This window comes from Natrix helvetica (assembly GCF_964273705.1).
Source record: "Natrix helvetica genome assembly, chromosome: 2".
Classification (NCBI taxonomy): domain Eukaryota; kingdom Metazoa; phylum Chordata; class Lepidosauria; order Squamata; family Natricidae; genus Natrix; species Natrix helvetica.
This window is the reverse complement of record NC_138552.1, coordinates 186,648,868-186,666,389: the sequence shown is the minus strand read 5'-3', so window position 1 is coordinate 186,666,389 and position 17,522 is coordinate 186,648,868. Positions and strand designations below refer to the sequence as shown.

The 17,522-nt window shown below is 37.2% G+C and overlaps 1 protein-coding gene across 3 annotated transcripts in view; it reads right to left on the bottom strand.

Annotated features, from left to right (window-relative positions):
• Positions 1-17,522, bottom strand: part of FIG4 (FIG4 phosphoinositide 5-phosphatase) — a 91,848-nt gene that overhangs the window by 53,338 nt on the left and 20,988 nt on the right. For all 3 annotated transcript variants that reach the window (XM_081942466.1, XM_081942465.1, XM_081942467.1), the window contains exons 5-10: positions 15,724-15,774; positions 11,790-11,938; positions 10,317-10,445; positions 7,407-7,507; positions 5,969-6,131; positions 2,875-2,972 (exon numbers count right to left, since the gene is read on the bottom strand). In XM_081942466.1, coding sequence (XP_081798592.1) covers positions 2,875-2,972; positions 5,969-6,131; positions 7,407-7,507; positions 10,317-10,445; positions 11,790-11,938; positions 15,724-15,774 — 691 coding nt within the window. The remainder of the gene's footprint in view (positions 1-2,874; positions 2,973-5,968; positions 6,132-7,406; positions 7,508-10,316; positions 10,446-11,789; positions 11,939-15,723; positions 15,775-17,522) is intronic.

The window sequence follows — 17,522 nt, the reverse complement described above, 5'->3', positions numbered from 1 at the left end:
TTCTGCATTGTTCGGTCTCATGTCTCTCATCTTTCTCTTGGCGATGCCCCATAGATTCTCTATGGGGTTCAGGTCAGGCGAGTTTGCTGGCCAATCAAGCACAGTAATCCCACGATCATTGAACCAGGTTTTGGTGCTTTTGGCAGTGTGGGCAGGTGCCACGTCCTGCTGGAAAATGAAGTCAGCATTCCCATAAAGCTTGTCTGCGGAAGGAAGCATGAAGTGCTCCAAAATCTCCTGGTAGACGGCTGCGTTGACCCTGGACTTAATGAAGCACAGTGGACCAACACCAGCAGATGACATGGCTCCCCAAATCAACACAGACTGGAAACTTCACACTGGACTTCAAGCATCTTGCAATGTGTGCCTCTCCATTCTTCCTCCATACTCTGGGTCCTTGGTTTCCGAATGAGATGCAAAAGTTGGTCTCATCAGAAAAGAGGACTTTGGACCACTGAGCAACAGACCAGGTCTGTTTTTCTTTAGCCCAGGTAAGACGCTTCAGACGTTGTTTGTTGTTCAGGAGCGGCTTGACAAAAGGAATACGACATTTGAAGCCCATGTCCAGGATCCATCTGTGTGTGGTGGCTCTTGATGCACTGACTCCATTCTCAGTCCACTCCTTGTGAAAGTCCCCAACACTTTTGAATGGCCTTTTCCTGACAATCCTCTCCAGCCTCTGGTCATCCCTGCTGCTTGTGCACCTTTTTCTTCCACACTTTTCCCTTCCACATAATTTTCTATTAATGTGCTTTGATACAGCACTTTGGGAACATCCAACTTCTTTTGCAATTACCTTATGTGGCTTTCCCTCCTTATGGAGGGTGTCAATGATGGTTTTCTGCACAACTGTCAGGTCAGCAGTCTTTCCCATGATTGTGATTCCTACTGAACCAGACTGAGAGACCATTTAAAGGCTCAGGAATCCTTTGCAGGTGTTATGGCTTAATTAGCTGATTAGAGTGGGACACTTTGAGCCTAGACTATTGCACCTTTTCACAATATTCTAATTTTCTGAGATTGTGGGTTTGGGGTTTTCATGAGCTGTAAGCCATAATCATCACAATTACGACAAATCACGGCTTGAACTATCTTGCTTTACATGTAATGAGTCTATCTCATATATTAGTTTCACCTTTTAAGTTGCATTACTGAAATAAATGAACTTTTGCATGATATTCTAATTTTTTAAGTTTCACCTGTATATGGATATGTGTGTGTGTGTGTGTCTGTGTGTGTGTGTGTGTGTGTGTGTGTGTGTGTGTACACCTTCTTTTGATCACTAGTGAAAACTTTCAACTTTCTCTTCTAACATAGAAGGAATAAAAGAAGCATTCCAACTTGAGAACCTCTATAGATTTTTCTCTTAATGAGAAATTATTGCTTATTATCAAGTTCAATTTTAACGAGTTCATGGCAACTTTTAAAAACTTTGCTTCATGTTAATATTTTTTTCTCTACTCAATTCATACTGAAGCACTAAAAATGTTTCTTCCGTTAATCTATATCTCTAAAGAGTGGGATAATAGGGGTTAATCTCCAAACTGATTTTGTCATTGGTTTTTTCACTCTAACTCTGCATGCTTCCTCTGAGACAACTCCTTTCCTCACAGCAGTGCCTAGAAAGATATACATCCATGTATCATTTGCTAAACTCTTCTGAAATTGGTATGTAGGATAGAGGTGGGTTCATACTGGTTCAGACGAACCGGTAGTGGTATGGCGGCCTAGGTTGCTGGAACTGGCAGGGACCCAGGCCTGCCACGCCCCCGAACCAATTCCCTGGTCGCTGCCATCACCACCTTGTTTGAGTTCTGTGCATGAGCAGAACAATTTTAATTGAACTGCACATGCATCCAGCGTGCACACAAGCAAACCAGCAGTAAATCCAGCCAGAACCCACCCCTGATAGGATATATACAGAAGTGAGTACGCTCCCACACATTTTTGTTGTGGGCAGTTTAGACATTAATCGCTGTGTGTTGCATTATTTTGAGGGGACAGCACATTTACACTGTTATACAAGCTGTATACTCACTACTTTACATTGTAGCCAAGTGTTATTTCTTCAGTGTTGTCACATGAAAAGATATACTTAAATATTTACAAAATATGAGGGGTGTACTCACCTCTGTGATATATTGTACATATGTTAACTGTAGATTCTTAAGAAATCTATTCCTTGCGAAGTATTTAGAAGAAACAAAATTTATTATAAGAACTGATTCTATCCTCTGGCACATTTAGAAACATTCAGGAATTATATTTTAAAATGTATTAATGTTCTCAGTTTCCACATATGCAAAGACATAGCTGAAATCGTTAAAGATGACAGAAATTCTTGATCACATAAAACAATGCACTAAATAATTTAAAACTCTTTATCAAAAGGAATAATTGATTTTACTCACTGACAAGTTACAATTTAAAAAATAGCACTGCGAAAGGGAAACAGCTCTGAGAACTTGTCTCTGAAATGCCAAATGATTTTTGTAGCAGCTTTCCACGGGAATGCTACATTGATTGGAAAATAAAAGTAAATACAAGTCTCCCTACACAGGGTAGTAACAATAATATCTTCAATAAATACAGCTTATAGTCAGCATTAAAAATGTTCAAGGAGATTAATATAGTGACTAATTAGAATGTACTAAAAATATTAGTCATAAAGCAAAAATATTTCACAAAATCATCAAGACTTACCCGAAAATAAAACAGGAAAATGATCCCAACTATATTAACATGTTTTGTAATATCTCTAAATGGTTTAATAAGATATTTAATTTATCTTGATTTTTCCGAATGAGAAGATCTTTATGGTCTCTCCCCAAGAGCTGACAACATTTAGGAATTAACACAAGCAAAAAAGTTTACCTTGACAAGGTTCAAAATGATGATCGGAGAGCCAAATCTCTGAAGCATTTGATCAAAGTGAAGAGCAGCTACATGAGCAAATGGGTCTGCCTGATCCACTAGAAAAACAGCAATTCATATTAAATGAACAGAGTCCTGGGCTCTTATTTGGTTTTAATATGCTATACTTTTCAGATTTAGCAATCCTCATTGAAACTACAAAGTAGATGGAAAGCCATGGGGATCTATGACAATTTGCCATGGCCAACTCACTGCAGGACAACTTGCCATGGCCATCTCGCCATAGGACAACTCACTGCCAGACAAGAGTTACACTAATACAAAAAAAAGGTGAAATAGAATTATTAAAAAGGATGCAAAAGGAGGGACAGAATGAAATGTAAATGGCAAAAATTAAAATATTTGTATTTATTTTAAATAATTAAATAGAATTGTTAAATTGTTCTGCAGCAAGTTGACCCATGGTGAATTGACTGCAGCGAGTTGGCCATGGTGAGTTGGCCCATTCCCAGGCCAGGGAGCTTATTTTTAGAAGAGATGGTATTGTTTTCGTCTCATGTATTTTTTAATAAAAGTTTCCCCCACTCACATGAATTGCTTATATTATTATGCAAAGTTCTCTGGGGAAATGATAACATACACATAAAAAATAAGTTGGACAATAATGTTAAAAAAAAAGAGTACTGAGATGCATACTGAACAAATACTTCCAACAACTCACTTGGCTCTCAGTGATGGAATACGATATTTGAAAGAATTCAGTGTAGAAGGGCACCAGGGGTGGGTTGCTACTGGCATTACTGCCGGTTTGGCGTGCAAAAAATGTTGTTCCGCGTGTGTGTGCATTTGCAGCTAAAAATGTCTACGCATGCGCACGTTAGAAAAGGAAGCAAAAATTACAATTTTGCAATGAAGATTGTTATGCGCATGCGCAGAACCAAAAATTAAGATGGTGCCGACAACAATAGAACCTGTTTGGGGGCATGGCAGGCCGAGTTACTACCTACTCGACTGAACCAATCCAAACCGGTAGGAACCCACCTCTGAAGGGCACTTTCAGATCTATTTTGGCCACACAGAAGTATATATAAAAATCATAGGTTCTGAATTAGCTCTAATTAGATGAATGAGCATGACCTTGTAACAGAAACAGAATTCCCACATCACCATGATTTTATCTGTTGCATTTATATTTGGTTGTTTCTCCTGGAGTTCAGAATGGTATGTATGCAGTACTGACCCTTACAATTTTTACCTAATAACTTAATGATCTCATCAAGAAAAAATCTGAACAAATAATGGATTGCAGACAGTTATTATCGCTTTGACGGTAGAACAGCTTGATCCACTCTCATGTCAAAGTGCAACCGCAGAGGTACAATTTCCAATGATTTTTTTCTTCTTTCTGTAGCTTCCTATACCACTTAGGTTGTTCAAAAAGCTTAAACAACTGGGCAGTGTAGATGGGATAAAGGAAAAAAAAGAGGGGTTTTCCCCCCTTATTTTCAGTATCTGAAGTTTTACTGGATCAATGAGGGAATACTGCTTGTGTACAATTGCCTTTTTACTTTCTTTTTTGATGAATTTTAAAACACACAACGCATAATCTATTTTATCCCCTGGCTCCATCTTACATAACTAGTTGAAATAGGCCAAACAAATCCATAATTCAATAACACAATATTACTCATTTTTTCTATTTGTGAGCCAAAAAGGATAACAAAGCAGCAATAGTTTTATGTCTTTTAAGTGTCCAATATGTCTTTTTAAGTTATTTTTCTGTTAACTCAAGCAGCATACAGGAAGAAGCAGGAAACACTACTTTTCTATGTAAGTAATAGGTAATAAAGATAAGTATATGCTTTTTAATAGCTAGTTAACTAAACAATATATTATTGAATCTCTTAAAAAACCTGTCATACCTCTGTTGGTCAAACATTACACCCAGCCCTGCAGTGGGTAATATTTATTAAAGGTAGTCCTCAATTTACAATTGTAATGAAGCCTGCCCATTATAGTTAAGTGAAGCATCACACCTAATGACCCCTCCAATTCAATTATTACATGAGCACGTGGGTTGTTAAGTGTAGCACCAGGTGCCTCAGGGGTGGGAGGGGCCCATAGAAGCAGGGGGCCAGGATTGCCTGCCCAGGGCCTCTCGGTGACTCCCCCTATTTCCTGTACCTCAGGGCCCCCCAGGCTTTGACCTGCTTGCATGTGATGCAATGCAATGTGAAGCTCAGCTTTCTTATAGAAGCTACCAAACTCAGGGCAACTGTGTGCCATCCTCCTAGTAAGTAGTACTTCTCTTGAGATTGTAGAGGACAGTGTTTTAAGGAGGCTCCACACTCTCCACAAACAAACAGGACTTCCTTAAAAATCAGAGCCTCCTACAGTCTTGTGAGAGGTACTACTTGCTGGGAGAATAGCACAAGGATGCTATGAGGCCAACAGCCTCTTTAAGAAAGCTGAGCCTCCTATTACATCTAATTAATATATTTATTTTGAAAGAATAGCCTTTCCCTCACTAACTACCTACACAAGCTCTGTCTCTTGCCTCCAGAAGTTGTGAATGCCTCAACACTGGAAGTCTTTAAGAAGATGTTGGATAGCCATTTGTCTCAAACGGTATAGGGTTTCCTGCTCTCGGCAGGGGGTTGGACTAGATGACCTCCAAGGTCCCTTCCAACTCTGCTATTGTATTGTACTGTATTGATATAACAACCTGATCCTGCCTATTTAAATTTAAATTGGGAGGTTATCTGCAAGACTAGCTGGCTGCCCTTAGAAAAGAAGAAAGAGGTATGATAAAAGTGTGGGTATGAGGAAGAAAATTTGTCCATGTCTTGAAATGTCTTAACTATAAAATATTAACAGGATTCATGGCCACTATCCCAGTATGTGGTAGTATTGATTGCAGAACCAGAGTATATATTAATGTTATTAGAAAACTTTTACCAGTACAATTGTCAATTAACTATGACTGGTCAAAATATTATTTCTCCATCCTGAAACTACAGCTGGAAGCACAAGAATCAGTAATTTACCAGCACATAATCTGCACACAATCTACAAATCAATAATTTGTACGTACGCGTAATTGGTGGCTTGGGCATCATAGTCGATATGTCCTGAGACCAATACAGAGGGACCGAACCTCGCACTTGGACATAAGATGAATAGCTTCCGGCAGAAAATGACATTACTGAAGCATCATAAAGTATTTGCTCAGTTTCTACTTCATTGGCTACATCTCCCTGCATGAAAAAAGCAGTCACTTTATGATACTTCACATTATCAACAAACGTCTTCTTCAAACATCTCATCACTCAAATTGTCAGTGTAGTTTTCAATTTTAGCATAGCAAAAGCAATGATTGATTACAATTTGTGATATCGTCTTAATCATTCAACAATAATTTTCCAAATAAGATCATTTGGAAAAAATGTCTCAGTAATTTCATTTTGCTCTCATCTACACTGAAATTGTAGTTTTTCCTTCTGTTCCTAAATCTACAGTTATTCCAAACCAGATATCACGGCTACAGGAGAACACTGTGCTTCAGAAGTATCTAACTATGCATCCCACAGTGTGGTCCCCTGAAAAGAATTCTGTTGTGCAACTAGAAATAGAGAATCACTTCACTATACAGTAGACTGATATTGATGGAGTGAGGCAGATGATTATGATATTAAATATAGCTCTGCTTTAATTCTATATTCATATGGTTGATTCAGAAGTGCCATTGTACTGATGGATACATTACCACAAATAACATACATTCTTAATATCTACAATTCTTAGATATTATTCACATTTGCTTGGGATTCGGTTATCTGAAGTGTCCATGGGCAATTGGAAGAGAGAGGAAAAGAATGAAGGATGTTACCATTAGAACAGAGAAAGCTCCCACAGGAGATAAAAAATATCATACCACAATTACAGATCTCCAAAACTTGGGGGGGGGGGAGCCCTTCCAACTTAATGCATATTTAAGAAATCTGCTTGTGTAAATGAGTATCAATATATTCCCAGACATTTAAAAAAAAGGCCAAGGAGTTTTGAGTAAGTCCCTAGGTTTGCAACCCAATTAAATAGTTTGACCTTGAGGTTCCTGTGGATTTATGATAAAAATCTAAATTCTACTAACTTGTCAGTGTTTTGTCAGAAAATTTTTAAATCTGAAACGCATAAATGAAAATTTCACTGGGCACACAAAAACTGCAATCATAAAATTGCAAAACACATAAGTATATTGAAAAGCCTGGAATCTCTGCATCTAACAATACTAGATGCAGAGATTTTGGAATTTTATTTAAGGTGATTGATCATATTAACAAAACAAGTGAAGTATAAACTAGAGCTTGACTTGGCCCTCATGATATACACTTTCCCAAAATAAGAAAAAATATGATTTAGATTTTTTTTTAAAAAAAATGCCTAAATGGCAAAACACAGTTACCACCAACACCACCAAGCCTCATGCAACATTTTCATACAACAATGAAAAAAATCTCTATTATACGGATTACCTCACAGTTTGCTCCTCTCTTTAGAAACCGTGTTCCAGCAAATTTACTTGATCTTCTAGCTATCAAAGTGACATACACTGGACGACCATAAATAAGCAGTTCTTGGAATCCAAGATAAGGTTTATAAATATATGTCATTCACCATCCCACATTCTTTTTTTTAACTTCCTTTTAGTCCTGGCATATACATAAATACAGAGCAAGCACATTGTTCCCATTTTTTAAAAAAAGAATGTTCCTTTAGTCTAGCAACATGACATTTTAATCTTTGAAACTACCCTAACAAAATACAAGAAAGGCAAAAATATCAGGCACTGCTGTTCAAATTGTATGTTTTGTGCATCCCTTGGTGAACACAGGTTAAGATAATCTCTGCATGACACAAAATTAAATGCTGTATCTTTTGGGAAATCTGAAGTACATTCAACCATTTCAAGATTCAAAATAAGAAAGCAGTGAACATAGCAGGTGCAGAAGCTTGGACACCTTTCCAATTGATTCAGTGTAGCTTTTGAAAAACAGTAAATATCAATAAGGCCTCCAAATCTGTTACTCATTACTCATATGGCACAATTAGCCAGACATTCAGAGCAGTGGAAGGTTTCGGATCCTGGTGCAACCGGTACGGTGCAACAGGGCCAGGTGCCCACTACATGCACATGCACAGCATATGCGCAGCGCATGCATGCATACTTACCGCCCGTGACACTCCAGCTGCTTGACGGAGCGTCGCACAGGTGCCGTATCTTCCATGCATGTGCACGGAAACCCCAATCGGCTCAAATACAAGTAAGGAGGGCGGGCAGGCGGTCCCGCCAGAGCACCGTACCGGAACAGTACCTGATGCTCCCAACAGGCACTGGTACGCCCGTAACAGGGCGTACCGGTTGTATCCCACCACTGTTTCAGAGGTAAATACATACTCTGACTCTTCTAAATCTCTGCTTGTGATTGTTGCTTTTTCTATTTTAATAACCATGGATTCCTTTAAGCAACTATCCAAATATTTGAAAATGAAGGCAATTCACTTGCAAATCAGGGTTATTTTAAAAAATGCTAACTATTTTCAATTGGCAATTTCAACTGTAAGAAACACTGCTTAAAAAGACCAAATTTTTAAGCTGTTGAATTCAGGACAAGATAATAAACAAATCCCTACTAGAATATCAACTTGCCAACTATTAATCATGAAATGGCTTTATTATGCTGTGAGGTTGTGCAACAGCCACTAGTACAGTAAATATTATGTGGCCAAATAAAAGAACAGATTGTCCCAAAGGTGCTTTTTTGAAAGGCAACTGGACTTTGTTCTTCCTTGAAGATGTTTCAAGGAAAAACAAAGAACTGAAGAAGCTTTTTGGATGAGAAGCGAAACGTCTTCAAGGAAAAACAACATCCAGTGACCTTTCGAAAAAGCCCCTTTGGGACAACCATGACCTGAATCTCTACAGACAAAAAGAACAGATTCAATTAAATATTAACAAGATGGCATTTTTCCTAGTTTTCCTTGAAGAATATTTCTGAGCTAGACAATTTTTGTAAGAAAGAGTGGGGAAATTCCAAAAATCAGGATAGAAAGACTAAAAAAGTATAAAATGATATATCATTGGTAGCTGATGTCAGCAATACTATCTAGAATATATCCAGGTATTTCTAAGTGTCTGTTGTAAATATAGGCAACATGATGAAATATTTATCACGCTTGGTAAATATGTAAAAAAAAGAGATTCAAATGAACACATTGATTCAAAGGATTTTAAAGAATAATATTCAATTAAAGACAGACCTTTTTCCTTTAGAATTAATGGATCCAGAGTTAGAAAAGAGTCTTGGAAGATTATTTCAATTTATGATCACTGGGCAAAAGCTATTACGCATATGCACAAAGATGGAAATATTTGGCACTATCAGCCATGAATAGTTGGTAAAATTGACTGAACCTGCTGAGATAATCAAATGGAATACTTTGATTAGAGAAAGGTGATTATTGACATTCATCGATGACCGCAAACTCTTTACAGACTTTTTATATTAAAAAAGAAAATGACTGGGTTTTGTTGATTAGAAAAAATAGTCTATAGAAAGAAGAGAAATATGATGTAAGAGAAGGTTTGATTAAAACTGTATGCACAACTGACAAGAGAAAGATCAGAAACCATTTCTTATATTTCTGTTCATGTTTGCTGTTTTGCTTTTTTATACCTCTTTTTTCTTTTCTTTCTTTTTTCTCTCTTTCACATTTACGATTTACTCTTTTTCTTTGAATATACTTATTGTATGTGTTAAATCTTTTAATAAAAACTATGTTTTAAAAAAGAAAAGGAAATGCACAAAAATCACATTGCTCCTTGTTCAACTGATTTACAAGTAGAGGAAAATGTATACCTGTACTCTGAAATAATAAATAAGGTCTCAAATTACTTTGATATATCCATTTCCATTTTTCGGTTGTATTAAAAATGCATTTAATCGTAATTAAGTTTTGTTAGCTATTCTACTATCTGCTCCAAAAGGAGTATGCTCAATTATTCCATTGCAAGCTAATTGCACAGTGAAGTCCGACACAGTCATTGTGGTAGGAAATGAAGTCTTTATTTGGTCTTTTGTTTCTTCGCTGGCAACACTAACCCCATTCATGATTTCTCGTAATAGGCATGCTTAGAATAAGAATTTTCCTTCATTGTGCTTCATTATCTACATGTAGATGAACACTGAAAATTTGTTTTCCAGCTCTTAAGATCTAAGAGGTTCTTTTACAAACAGCTAATTAATTTGTGGGTGAGTTTAATAGCCACATACAAAGGACCTAAGGAAGGACTTTATTGTATGTTACCATGATTCAGTTTTCTTTCTAGAATAGCAATTTGCTGTTACTGTAACAAACATGAATAACTAACAGAAGAAGGATACTCGACTGCCCACAAAATCCATGAATAACATACAAAAGCCAGTCTCGATGAATTGCAGTTTTGACAACATCAAGCAATTTCCCATTCCATACATATTTTCGGTAAGGGTCACTGCAAATTCCAAATATACCTGAAAAATTATTGCAAAAACAATAAGAACATTATTTGGAACCTTACGTTATATCGATTATTGTCAATTTATACCACACACATGCAGTACCTATTTAGAGAAGTATCTGTGTTTATTAACTTGCAATATAACTGGTGAATAAACAAAGGCCAGAGGTTCTGGCCATGCTAAGGATATTATGGAACACAAACAGAATTTTCATTGTGTTCTCATTGCGTAAGATTATGTCTCATTGCATAAGATCAGACAGATTAGAACTCCAGAAACGTTTTGTTCACTGCTAATGGAAACAAGGTATTTATCTATATTACTTTTTGAACATTACAGCCAAGCAAGGCCTGTATATTTTTAAAGGGAAAAAGGGTGAAGAGGATATATGCCATGGTTAGAGAGCATGTTCCTTGACACAAAAAGGCATGCAAGAAAGTTCTCACTCTTCTCCAGTTCTTTAAGAAATCCAAGGATTCAGATTCAAATTGAATTCCTTTAAGGAGTTCAAACTGTATTGCTCTGTTGACAGGTTTTCAGCAACAGCATAATAAAAGTGACTTCTGTTCCTAAATCTACACCAACCCAAATGCTTTATGAGACCTTACAATCTTCTACTTGACAGAATAGGAAGACACCACATGCACCCTTTTCTACTACATTCAGGAAAGCAATCAGTAGTAAAAGGGCTTCCATTTGTTTTCTTTATAGAATGAAATCCGTATGCAATCTTCCTCACAACTATGTAATATTTGCCTACTGCCTAGATGAGACTATAGGGCCATAAAATGTTTCCAGGCTTATGTTCTGCAGATATAATGAACTGTAACCTGTAAAAAATTTTCAAGTTCAAGAGAATTTTTCACACATTTACAGCAGTAACTTGTGAGAAGAGATATCTGGTATGAATAATTAAGCATAATTTAATTTTAATTATTTCACACAGTTGAAGTCAATTATCACTGTTTATAACCCAAAGGTATCAGAGAACTATACTTTTTCCCCATTGGTATTGGTCATTAGTATCTATTGATATTAGTTATATATCACAGGAGATAGGTTTCTTTATAAATAAATCCATAATCACTGATCCTTTATATAAAGGAATTTTCACAAAATAGTAATGATCACTTGTTTAATTATTCTCTTAATTTATATGCTAACTTAACCAAAATAAGAGATCAATAATTTATACAAATTGTTTTGCTTTCAAAATCAAACTAGGTATAATGCCTTATGTAATCCTTTGTTAACGCTGAATACTTTTAGTGTAATACTGATTAATTTAAAGACGTTCATGTCTCTGCATTAAAAGCATTACAAAATTAGATTTAGCTGTATGAAAAGGATACTTACAATTTCCATTTTGAGTCGCAAGTCCCTCATCTTCAAAAATGTCAAAACACTCTTGACGAGTTCGTGTTGTTTCTGTTTTAAGTACATCTAGAGGCATTCTCAAAACTGTAAGGTTATATTGAAGGGAGTGGGACAGATCATAGCTATAGCTAAAATTTGGAGAAAAAAATTTAAAAATATGAAAAAAATTACTGGCCATCATACTGAAAAAAATTCAGTTATCAAAAACAAGTTGCTTTAATTTACAGTACTATATCTTCTAATTGTACAGTTCCTTAGAAATAAAATCCAATTAATCCAATGACAGTGAACAATCAGGATGCTTTATGGGGTGAATTTCAAATGTGTGACAAATTGAGTGAATTATGAGAGTCACAATTCTAGATTATCCAATCTGAGAAATCAAAATGATGGAATCTATTCACAAAATATAATTTTCTAGGGTATTACAAACACTAGATCATATAGAGGGAGGTTTTTTATTATGATGGACAAGATTGAATCCATCCATATATGCATTCTACTCCATCACATTATTCTTTTGGGGGGTAAGCAACTGAACAAAAAGACAGAAAAATAGTAAACTAAAGATAGCAATAGCACTTAGGTTTATATACTGCTTCACAGTGCTTTTAGAGCTCTCTCTAAGCAGTTTACAGAGTCAGCATATTGCCCTCAACAATCTGGGTCTTCATTTTACTCACCTCAGAAGGATGGAAGGCTAAGTCAACCTTCCATCCTTCCGTCAATCAAGGTATTAAAGGCAGAATATTAAAAATGAAAAGAAAAAGAATATGCAGTAGCTGAATCTAGTTTACACCAATATGGGTACATATCTCTCTCTACTTGCAAACCATAATTGTTTCTATCATATACTAACTCATACATACACTAATTCGTGAAGATAGCATTTAAAAAAAAGATAACCACTGTCAAAAACCATTCCAAATTTAATTCCGCCGCTTATTTCTCCTGTTCTCCAATTTGAATTTATTTTAGGTTTTTTATAGGCAGTCACTTTTAAAACGGTAAAAATTCCTCACCAGCTGGAAATACTTTCTCTTTCCATATTCTTCCATTTTGGAGCCGCCCCGACTTCATCAGCCAAATGGCTGGATTTTTTGTCACCGGCTTGAAGACCTTCTCTTGGATCGATCAGGAACTTCGCGATGTCCCTGAGATCAGCAAGATGTATTCTTCCTGTTCCCCATCTCTACGGGACAGTTTAGGTCCATTTGGACCACCCAGTGGCAAAACTGTCAACTGCGATCTCAGAGCATTGACATCGCACGTCGTGTCGTCACGACTTCGGCTCCTCCTCCTCATACACTAATTCATACATTTGCTCTTTAAACGTCTCATCTCTCCGTTTTGGAGGATTTTATTAATTCCATCCACTTGACAGTTCACCACTGTATTTACACACTTACTTAAGTATCTCCAATTTCACTGTATTCAACTTACAAATAGTCCTTGGGTTACAATAGCAATTGGGATTGGAACTGCCATTGCTAAGTGATAAGATCATAAAGTGTGAAATCATGTGACCACGTTGCTTAGGAATGGCACCTCTTGACAGTCCCAGTTGTCATAGTTAAGGGATGACTTCATAGATTGTTACGTAAGATCCTCATGTGACTGCAACTTTCAACTTCCTGCTGGCTTTCCCACTGATTTTGCTTGTGGGAAACCGGCAGGAAGCATCAGAAATTACAATCATGTGATCATAGCTTGCTGCAACATTGTAATTGTGAGCTGGGCACCATGCACTCAGATCACAATCATGTGACTGTGGGGATGCTGTGACAATTGGAAATGAGGACCTGTTGTAAGTCCCTCTCTTTTAGCACTATTGCACATTTGACCAGTCACTGAAGGTCATAGCATGAGGATGAACTATACTATTATGTTTTACCTGACTACCCAAATCTTATTTCATATAACAAAGTAGACATAAACAACTGTTGTACATAGCTATTTTAGTTTCTTATGACCAAAAAAAAAAAATCATTCCTACCAACAAGCTAGGAACTTCCCTAAGTAACCTTCCAGTGGCAATTTGCATTTCTAAAAATGTCTAATGGTAGTATCTTCTAATTTCCTTCCACTGAGGTAGGTGGTTTCCTTTAAGTTCTATTATTTTTCTATACTACATTCAAAGCCTTCTAAATACTGCCAATCTCCTACTTAAATAACGCTACATAACCATTTAGATCTTTACTATATCAAATGAAAATAAGTTAAAAGGATTTGGGATATATATGAGTTGCATTGAAGGAGAGCAAAATGAAGCATGGAACCAAGACTGAGAACAGTTTCTCTTAAGAGTGGATGTCTTATGTGTAATGGAGGTTTTTAATTCTTCAGTTACTTTTCCTATGAAATACCACAGGACTCAATTCTCCTGTCAAAATTCTTTTGAAATGATGTAATGATAGCTGACAGAATATGAATGTGACAGCAGCTGAGAATACAGGAGCCCAAAGACATTTTTTACAGTGCATCTGGAGAATACACTGTAAAAAACTTATATTCCAAGTCCTTAAAACCTGGGATATTGAAACGTCTAAGTCAGTGATGGCGAATCTTTTTTGGCTCGTGTGCCTTAAGTGGGGGGAGTGCAGGGGGGTAGTGTGCGGGCGTGCCGCACCCATAATGCAATGCATGACACCCCCCAAGTGCGCATGCGTGGACTACAGACGCGACCCCCCCCCCATTTTTTGCATGCTTTTTTTGCCCTCTCCAGGCTCCAGAGGCTTTATAGGAGCCTGGGGAGAGCGAAAACAGCCTCCCGAGGCTTCAGGGACCTTCAGGACACTTCCCTGAAGCCTCCGGAGCATTCAAAACGAACTTCCGAGAAAACCGGAAGTGACTTCCGGTTTGCTCGGAGGGTCGTTTTGAGCGCTCCGAAGGCTTGAGGGACCTTCCGGACGCTTCCCTGAAGCCTCCGGAACAGTCAAAATGACCCTCTGAGCAAACTGGAAGTCTGTTCCTGAACTTCCGGTTTGCCCGTAGGGCCTCCGGGGGCAGGCAGGGGGCTCTTTTCACCCTCCCCAGGCTCCTATAAAGGCTCTGGAGCCTGGGGAGTGCGAAAAATAGCTTTAAAAAAGGGTGAACTCAGCTGGCCAGCGCACACATGCATGCTGGCCAGCTGACAGGGCAGCGCCTTGCATGCCCTGACAAATGGCTCCACGTGCCACCTGTGGCACGCGTGCCATAGGTTCGCCATCACTGGTCTAAGTTGTAGTCATTTCAGGATTACAGAATACTTGATATGGTGCACTCCAGAGGAAGATCAGGTTATGCAAATTGGTAAAGAGGTAAGCAAGAAAGAGAGAACTGAGTAACTTGTTCATGGAGATGCTGTATTTCAGCCATTTGGAATAGAATGGAATGGAATGGAATAGAATAGAATAGAAAAGTTCAAGTGTGAATATTTTAAGTATACAATTCTAAGACAATAAGAGAAAGAAATATAAAAATTCTAGGTTATCCTCAATAATAAATCAAGAAGTCCTGTTGGGCACAGTAGTTAAAATACAGTATTGCAGGCTAACTCTGCCCACAGTCTGGAGTTTGATCCTGACTGACTCAAGGTTGACTCAGCCTTTCATCCTTTTGAAGTCAGTAAATGAGGATCCAGATTGTTGGGGGAAGTATGTTGACATTATAAATTGCTCGGAGAGTGCTGTAAAGCAAGGGGTCCCCAACCTCTGGTCCTTGGCCTTGGGAAGTGGCAGGCGATTGGGCAAATGTGTGGGCGCATGAAGCTCCATTTCAGCAAGCAGTGGGCACAGATGTGAAATCATCTCCCCTTCCCACTGCTGTTGCCAGTCCATGGAATCGGAATGGTTGGGGACCACTCCTAAGTGCTATTGCTAGTGTTATTGTTAATAATTCCAATAAATACTTCAAAATACAGTTAGAAACATACCTGAAATAAAAATTACTGGATAGATCCACATTCTGAAAAATCCGGATGTATCTACAAACAAAAGCCAAAATATAATAAAAGGTATTTTATGCAGAAAGAGTATGCTGTCTTTGACACTCTCTATCAAAACCTTTTGTGCTAGCTTTATCAAATAAAATCCTTTATTATGGTCAGTGATCAAATGTAAATACTGTTCAGTAACAATATCACAGGGGGCACAGGGACTGAGATCAAAATAGGTGAATAAATTACACACACAAAAGGAAAAGTGAAAACTGTATACAAGAGTAGCAGACCATATTTAAAGTAAGGCAGCAAAAATTGGAAATAATTATTCACTATTAAGTGCAAGATATTAAATAGCAATATATTAAAATTTAGATAAACAATGGGGTGATAAAATGTAGAAGAATACTAAACTAATAAAATTCTATCTAGAATACATTAAACACAACTGATGTTTACTTAATACCTGCTTAATTGTTTATCATTATCACAATTTTGGGTTATGTAAGATGAGAAGAAAGTGAAAGAGAAAGAAAAGAAAAATAAAGTGATTCAAGGAGACTGAGTTATCAGGTTATGTCTGACGATAATTTTTGTCTCATTTCAACTGTTGCAGATATAAATTCAGCTACTACGTTAGTAGTATCAGGATCTGAGACTGAATATAGAGATAATGGATATAGAACTTGTCCATTCTCCTCGGCACTCACAGTCAAATGGGAGTTGTCATCAAACAGAAGTTACAGTAAACGAGGACATATTGGATTGTTTCAATCTCCCTGGCAACCTAAGAGCATGTGCACTGGGATACAGGGTTGCTGGCATGTATTAACTAAAACTTTAGTTTTTATTCATTAAGTTGTCAATGACTTAATTTAGATTTCTGCTTTCTGAATTCAAAGTCTTCCCCTCTTCTATAAGAATGAAAATGCCACAACAATAACTTTCTTTAGCAAGAAAATATTATAAGAATATCAGTTGCATTAAAGTAGACTGTTATCTCTTATTAAGGTCTTTCACAAAACTTCTATTTAGCATCACACCTTGCCAAGTAGACAATCTACAGTAGCTCTGTTCCTAAATCCTAATCCTCTACTTCTATATAATTTGGGGGTTATTTAAGATGAGAAGTTCACTCCATTATCCATAAAACAAAATACCTTTTGTTACAGGAACCAAGTTCTTAATCCATAGATACTTCCATAATAGAATGGCTATTAATTAACATAAAAGTCTCATTATTAATGCATGCAAAACACCAATTACACAAAAACCATATACTGGGGCCGTTTAGGTCCCTGAAGGCCAACCTCTGCATAATTCAGAAATCCAAATTAAAGCATCTTAAACAGATTTATGTATCCTTCCATTTAAGTACATATAGTAAATGGCAGCTTTCTAAGTAATACCGTAGATGATATCTTCCACGTGACACTGCTTCATGTAGTTGAAGAGCACTATCATCTTACTTCTCTTTTCAAAATTAAGCATGCTAACATAGCCCAGCAGCAAGAATCCAGAAGCAGGTCCAAATATTGAATTTTAATTTAATATTAATTCAAGCTAAAGGGAACAAATTTAGAGCTATTATAGGCTGTATCGGTTATGTGCATCCTTCAATATTTCCAATCACTTCTCAATTCTCTCTCTGTTGTTTCTTTACCATTTACAATAGCAGAGTTGGGAGGGACCTTGGAGGTCTCCTAGTCCAACCCCTGCCTAGGCAGGAAACCCTATACCGTTTCAGACAAATGGCTATCCAACATCTTCTTAAAGACTTCCAGTGTTGGGGC